Source organism: Ochotona princeps, chromosome 17, assembly GCF_030435755.1.
Source record: "Ochotona princeps isolate mOchPri1 chromosome 17, mOchPri1.hap1, whole genome shotgun sequence".
Lineage (NCBI taxonomy): Eukaryota > Metazoa > Chordata > Mammalia > Lagomorpha > Ochotonidae > Ochotona > Ochotona princeps.
In genome coordinates, this window is record NC_080848.1 from 293,569 (window position 1) to 300,275 (window position 6,707).

At 56.0% G+C, this 6,707-nt stretch overlaps 1 protein-coding gene across 2 annotated transcripts in view; it reads right to left on the reverse strand.

Moving 5' to 3' along the window:
- TBCD (tubulin folding cofactor D) overlaps positions 1-6,356 on the reverse strand; it is a 133,920-nt gene extending 127,564 nt beyond the window's left edge. For both annotated transcript variants that reach the window (XM_058676546.1, XM_058676545.1), the window contains exons 1-2: positions 6,169-6,356; positions 3,454-3,504 (exon numbers count right to left, since the gene is read on the reverse strand). In XM_058676546.1, coding sequence (XP_058532529.1) covers positions 3,454-3,504; positions 6,169-6,352 — 235 coding nt within the window. In that variant the 5' untranslated portion in view covers positions 6,353-6,356. The remainder of the gene's footprint in view (positions 1-3,453; positions 3,505-6,168) is intronic.
- Positions 6,357-6,707: the final 351 nt, after the last annotated feature.

Consider the following 6,707-nt stretch of genomic DNA (forward strand, 5'->3'; position numbering starts at 1 on the left):
ATAAACTTTATAAAGCTTACTTAGAAATACAAGAATGGAGGCGATCATTGTGGTACAGCACAGACACCAGCAACAATGGTCAGAACACATAACATAGATAGTTTCACAGAATAAAAAGCATTCCTAGAAATCAAGTAAAAAAAAAAATTTCAGGGCCCGGCGCGATAGCCTGGCAGCTGAGGTCCTGGCCTTGCACCTGTCGGGATCCCATATAGGCGCCAGTTCTAATCCCGGCAGCCCCGCTTCCCATCCAACTCCCTGTTTGTGGCCTGGGAAAGCAATCCCAAAGCCCAGGGACTCTGCATCCATGTGGAAGACCCAGAAGAGGTTCCTGGCTCCTGGCTTCAGATCGGCTCCACTCAGGCCGTTGTGGCCACTTTGAGGGAGAATCAGTGGAAGCAAGATTTTTTCTGTTCCTCCTCTTCTCTGTATATCTGACTGTCCAATAAAAATAAATTTTTAAAAAAAGAGTTTCTGGGAGCCATCCAAAAATAACCAATTTTTTCTTAAGGTTGTTTAATGCTTTCATAGACTTGAAAAGTAGAGGGACACTCCCAGTGGTTGATGTGAGGGCCAAGTATGTGCTGGGCAGAACCAGGCTGGACTGCAACACCCATTGGTTCCAGTGGAAGTCGGGACTTAAAACAGATCCAACCCAGCAATTGCAACCACCAGCTGATCGTGGTGATGGACTGTGCCGGGCCCTGTGCTTGCTAGAACATACAAGAATCTGGTCTGGGAATACCTCAGTTTCTTTGGGGATCTCCCCAGTCGAACTGCTGGACTCAGAACCCAAGCCAAGAAAAGACAGAAGAAAGAATAAGTCAATCAACCACCTCAGCTATATGTTGGCAGCGAAATACTGGACAAATGAAGACTCTATGATGGACTATGTCAATCAGTGGATTCTTCAACGACCTCACCGAGCTGGGAGTGGCGAAAATGGCAGCGATTCATAACTGATGAACTATTAAATCCACTTGAGCAAGTATCTCAGAGCATGCCCCACATCCAGGACCTGGGGTGGGTGGGAAACTGGGTGGGGTTTCTCCCTCAATATCCCCCTTTACCTCAGATACAAGAAGGAAACAATATGGACATAAAAAAAAAAGAGGGACACAGGGATAAAATCCACAAAATTTTACGCAGGCAGTGTGGTGAGGTATGGTGTGGTGTGGTGTGGTATGGTGTGGTGTGGTGTGGTGAGGTGAGGTGTAGCATGGTGAGGTGTGGTGTGCTGTGCTGTGGTGTGCTGTGGTGAGGTGTGGTGTAGTGTGCTGTGGTGTGCTGTGGTGAGGTGTGCTGTGGTGTGGTGTGGTGTGGTGCGGCATGGTGTGGCATGGCGTGGGTATTGTAGTGAAATGTGGTGTGGCATGGAATGGAGTGGTATGGTGTAGCATGGTGTGGTATGGTGTGGTGAGGTGTGGCGAGATGTGGTATAGTGTCGTGTGGTGTGGTGAGGTGTGGCGTAATGTGGTGTGGTGAGGTGGGGCGAGATGTGGTGTGGCGTGGAGTGGGGTGGGGTGGTGTGGTGTGGTGTGGTGTAGTGTGGTGAGGTACGGTGTGGTGTGGTGTGGTGTGGTGTGGTGTGGTGTGGTGTGGTACAGTGAGGTATGGTGTGGTGTGGTGTGGTGTGGTATGTTAGACAACCTGTGACAACATCTTCCCATGGAAGAACCAGGTCTTGGCTAGCCCACTCTCTTCCAGCTTCCACTGATGCATCTGGAAGGCAGTCCTTGGGCGCCAAGTTCACAGCTCCTGGCGGCAGGCCCGCTCCCGAGGGACTTGGGAGTAAACGGCAAGTGGGAGGTTTCTTTCTGTATCGCTCTGTCACTCTGCCTTCCAAAAAAAAAATCTATACTTTTTAGACAGTAACTTAAGGTAAATGCAAAAATTAATTTACCCTCAACAGGCAGCAATAAAATACCAGAAAAAAAAATCCCTTTCCCCCTTTAATGAGCAGCATTAAATTTATGCAGGAAAAGGTTAAAGGTTTCAAAGATTCAAACACAGTCTTGGCAAGGACACACAGTGTGGACAGGAACACAATTTAATCTAAAATCAGTATAAACGTCTAGTTCTCCCAACCCCACCACGCGTGCCCTTCAGAGGACACCTCAGAGGACACCTGAGGACAACTGCCCTTCAGCACTGCCCCACACAAACCAGATCCCCACTCAGGAGGGGTGCAACTGAACTCTCCCCTCACAAAAATAAAAACAGCAGCCGTCGGTGTGGGCCCTGAGGCCCAGCCACTGCCAGCCTAAGCTCAGAGACCAGGAAAACACTCACAACTCACTCATCCCCTCTCGCCTGAAGTCCACACACGGCCCATCAAGTTTCAAGTTGAAGGCCAGGCACAGGATCCCATATGGGTGCCGATTCCTGTCCCGGCAGCCCCGCTTCACATCCAGCTCCCTGCTTGTGGCCTGGGAAAGCAGTCGAGGATGGCCCAAAGCCTTGGGACCCTGCACCCGTGGGAGACCCAGAAGAAGGTCCTGGCTCCTCATTTCGGATCGGCACAACACCGGCCGTTGCAGTCACTTGGGGAGTGAATCATCGGACAGAAGATATTTTTCTGTCTCTTACTCCTTTCTCTACGTATCTGCCTTTCCAATAAAAATTAAAATAAAACTTAAAAAAAAAAAAAAACATGTAAAATAGGAACTGACAGGTAGCATAGCAGGCTAAGCTACCACCTGCTACACCCGAGCGCCAGGTCTTCAATCAGCCCACCTTCCATCCAGCTTCCTCCTGCTGTATCTGGGAAGGCGGGAGACAAGGACTCCAGGGTATGGGTCCGTGCCACTCCCATGGGGACACCACTGGAGCTCCTGGCCCAGCTTTTGCAGTCACAGGTATCTGGGGAGTGAACTAGCAAAGGGAAAACATTTGTCTCTGTCTTCCTCTCTCTCTCCCCAGTCTCTATCTGCTGTTCTGCCTTTCAAATACATAAACAAACCTTAAAAAAAAAAAAGGGTAGACATATGGGTGCCAGTTCATGTCCCAGCTGCTCCACTTCCTTTCCAGCTCTCTGCCTAAGGCCTGGGAAGGCAGTGCAGGACAGCCCAAGGCCTTGGAACCCTGCACAGCGTGGGAGACCAGAAGCTCCTGGTTTTGGATCAGCCCAGCTCCAGCCGTTGCAGCTACTTGGGAAGCGAGCCAGTGGATGAAGATCTTTCTCTCTGTCTCTCCTCTCTATAAGTCTGACTTTCCAACAAAAATAAATCTTAAAAAAAAAAAAAGGTGGGGCGCCAGCGTGGTGGCATAGTGTGCTAATTCTCTGCCCTGTGGTATTGGCATCTCATGGGCACCAGCTCACAGACACACATACACACATACACCCCCCAACATCCCCTGCTGGACACACACACACACACACACACACACACACACAGCACCTGCCCCTCTTCGCTGGCTGCATCAACAGGATGGTCGTCTTCTAATGCTTACCTAAGTGTGGGTCCAACAGGTGAGGCTGTTCCTGGTATTTGTCCATTATTACTGAAAAGAGAAGCAACATGGAACTTCATCACCACTAAGCCAGAGGTGCACAGAAACCTCAGAAAGCACCCTACCTGCCCTTGCTCAGACCCTGCAATGCCTGAACACACACCTCACCTCGGGTGTGCCTCTACCACCCTCTGGCACCCCTGAGGACGCCTGGCCTCCTGCTCCACACACCCTCTTCCCGGGTCCTCCCCTCCTACCCCACGCTCACCTCCTCGCTGTGAGGAGCCATGCCAAGGTTCTACCCTTTCTGGCACACACAGCCCTTCCATCCCTTACAGCTCTGCTGTCCGACAACCCCACCTCAGCCTTGCCAAGCCCTGCAAACCTGCTGATCTAGCAGCCCTAGCTTCGGCCCAACACAAGGGCTGGTTGGGCACTCCTCACCTGCTGCCCACCTAGACTGCTTCCCAGGAACAGAAGATGGGTTTCCACTGGCCCCAGGGTGGTTACCCCATGAACAGTGTCCTGGTCACCCTGGTCCACACAACTCAGAGAACTCAGTAACTGACAAACAGCATCAACGCGGGTGTTTGCCTCTGCCACAGCCCATGCCCTGCCACCCTTTCCTGAAGCCCCACCACCCAGACTGCCCCAGGGAGAAAGCCTGACACAATCAGGCGGCCATCTGGCCAACTGAGGCCAACAAACTGCTATCCAACCCTGACCAGGCCCTCCTAGCCCCAGGGAAGCCCACACACTGTGCCCCTGAACAGCTGCCATGAGGGCCTGCCATTCCATCCCCAAACTGCAGGCTCCATCCCACCAGGCAGTTCCTACACTGTGGGAACACACACACACAGTCCAAATGGACACAATCCATTACTGGCACACACACAATCCACACTAACACATATCACAGTCCACACTGAGACACATCAAAGTCCACACACACACAGTCCACACTGACATAGACTCCACACCGTCATCCACAGACACACTGGCACACAAGCAGGTCATCAAATCACAATACACTTGCTGCAGTCCATGTTAACTAATCACATATTTGGTTCTAGACACACAGTCAACACACCCAAGTCTATACAAGTTCACACAGTGTGAGAACACAAACTACTATCCTCAGACATGTGTGTGAGTACACACATCCACACAGAGGCACACCAAAGGCATACACACACAGGTGTGAGCACATACAGGTGCATACACAGATCCAGACAGGTGTAAGCACAAAGGTACACACAGGTGTGAGTACACGCAGGTACATACAGCTGTGAGCAGACAGGTATGAGCACACATGAAGATACGCACAGGTGTGAGCACACAGCTACACAAAGGTGTGAACACACAGCTGTGAGCACACATAGGTATATGTACATACAGGTGTGAGTAAACACAGGTGTGAGCGCACACAGTTACACACAGGTAGGAGTACACAAAGGTACATACACAACAAAAGACTAGACCAGAGTGTGAACCACAGGTACACAGAGGTATAAGCACACAGCTACACACATAGGTGCATACACAACAGAGCACCAGAGAAGAGAGTGAGCACACACAGCTGCATGAATACTGGGAGTACAAAAGCTCACATAACAAAATTACACAGACTCACACGCAGACAAGTACACAAAGGCTCTCAAAGATATGCATTTATACAATTTCACATAGTGCAACACAGGACTCACATGGGCACATAGTCTAACACTATGTGCACAGGGTTAGACACGTGGATGCACATGGGCTCACACACATGCACACACAGCCTCACACGTGGATGTACACACAGGCTCTCTGACACGTGCACACACAGCCTCACACACATGTGGGTGCACACGGGCTTACACACATGCACAAACAGCCTCACTGACATGTGCACACACTGCCTCACACACACATGGATGGACACACAGGCTCACACACGTGGATGCACACACACCCTTACACATGTGGATGGACACATAGCCTCACACACGTATATGCACACACAGGCTCACACACACAGCCTCTCTGTGACAGATACGCACACAGTGGGGTCAACACTCACCAGATGGGTTCGCCTCTCCTCAGGGAACCAGAGAAGCCATGCAGCAGGCGACTCTGCACTCGCACCCATCCAGAGCCTCAGCCCCCAGCCCCCGGCCCTCAGCCCTCGGCCCCCAGCCCTCAGCCCCCAGCCCTCGGCCCCCAGCCCTCAGCCCCCAGCCCTCAGCCCCCAGCCCTCAGCCCCCGGCCCCCAGCCCCCAGCCCTCAGCCCTCAGCCCCCAGCCCTCAGCCCTCAGCCCCCAGCCCCCGGCCCTCAGCCCCCGGCCCCCGGCCCTCAGCCCTCAGCCCCCAGCCCTCGGCCCCCAGCCCTCGGCCCCCAGCCCTCAGCCCTCAGCCCTCAGCCCCCGGCCCTCAGCCCCCAGCCCTCAGCCCCCGGCCCTCAGCCCCCGGCCCCCAGCCCCCGGCCCCCAGCCCCCAGCCCCCAGCCCTCGGCCCCCGGCCCCCAGCCCCCGGCCCCCAGCCCCCGGCCCTCAGCCCCCAGCCCTCGGCCCCCGGCCCTCAGCCCCCGGCCCTCAGCCCCCGGCCCTCAGCCCCCAGCCCTCAGCCCTCAGCCCCCGGCCCCCAGCCCTCAGCCCCCAGCCCCCGGCCCCCAGCCCCCGGCCCTCAGCCCCCAGCCCTCAGCCCATCGGCCCGGCCCTCACCTCCCCTCACCTCGGAAGCGCTCCTCGGCCGCTTCCCGCTCGGCGCGCTCGCCCAGCACGTCCCGCAGGCCGCCCAGCAGGGCGCGGACCTCGGCGCTCTCGCCGAACGCCTCCAGCGCGGGCCCGAGCGCCGGCGCCTCCTCCTGCGCCTCGTCTTTGGGGTCGCCGGCCGCGGGCTCGTCGCTCAGCGCCATAGCCGGGCGGAGGACGGTCTGAGGAGCGCGGCCTGAGCAGGACCGCAGGGAGCCTGACCGGCGCGCGCAGGGCCGCCCCGCCCGCCGACCTCCGACCCGGCGCCGGCCGCGCTACGGCACGCGTGAAGCCCCAAAACGCGCAGACGGCCCCTACCGGCACTAAGGCGGGCCGCGCCCCGAGCCCTGAACCCGCGCAGGAGCCGAGGACAGCGCGGCCTCAGCTCGGCGCCGCGAGGCCGGGATCCCGGCTGGATCCGAACTCCGCACGGCGGGAACGGGAGGGGGCCGGAGTGCGCTCCGCGGGAGGGGCGGGGATGCGGGCGGGGTCTGAGCAGACACCGAGGGGCGGGGCCTG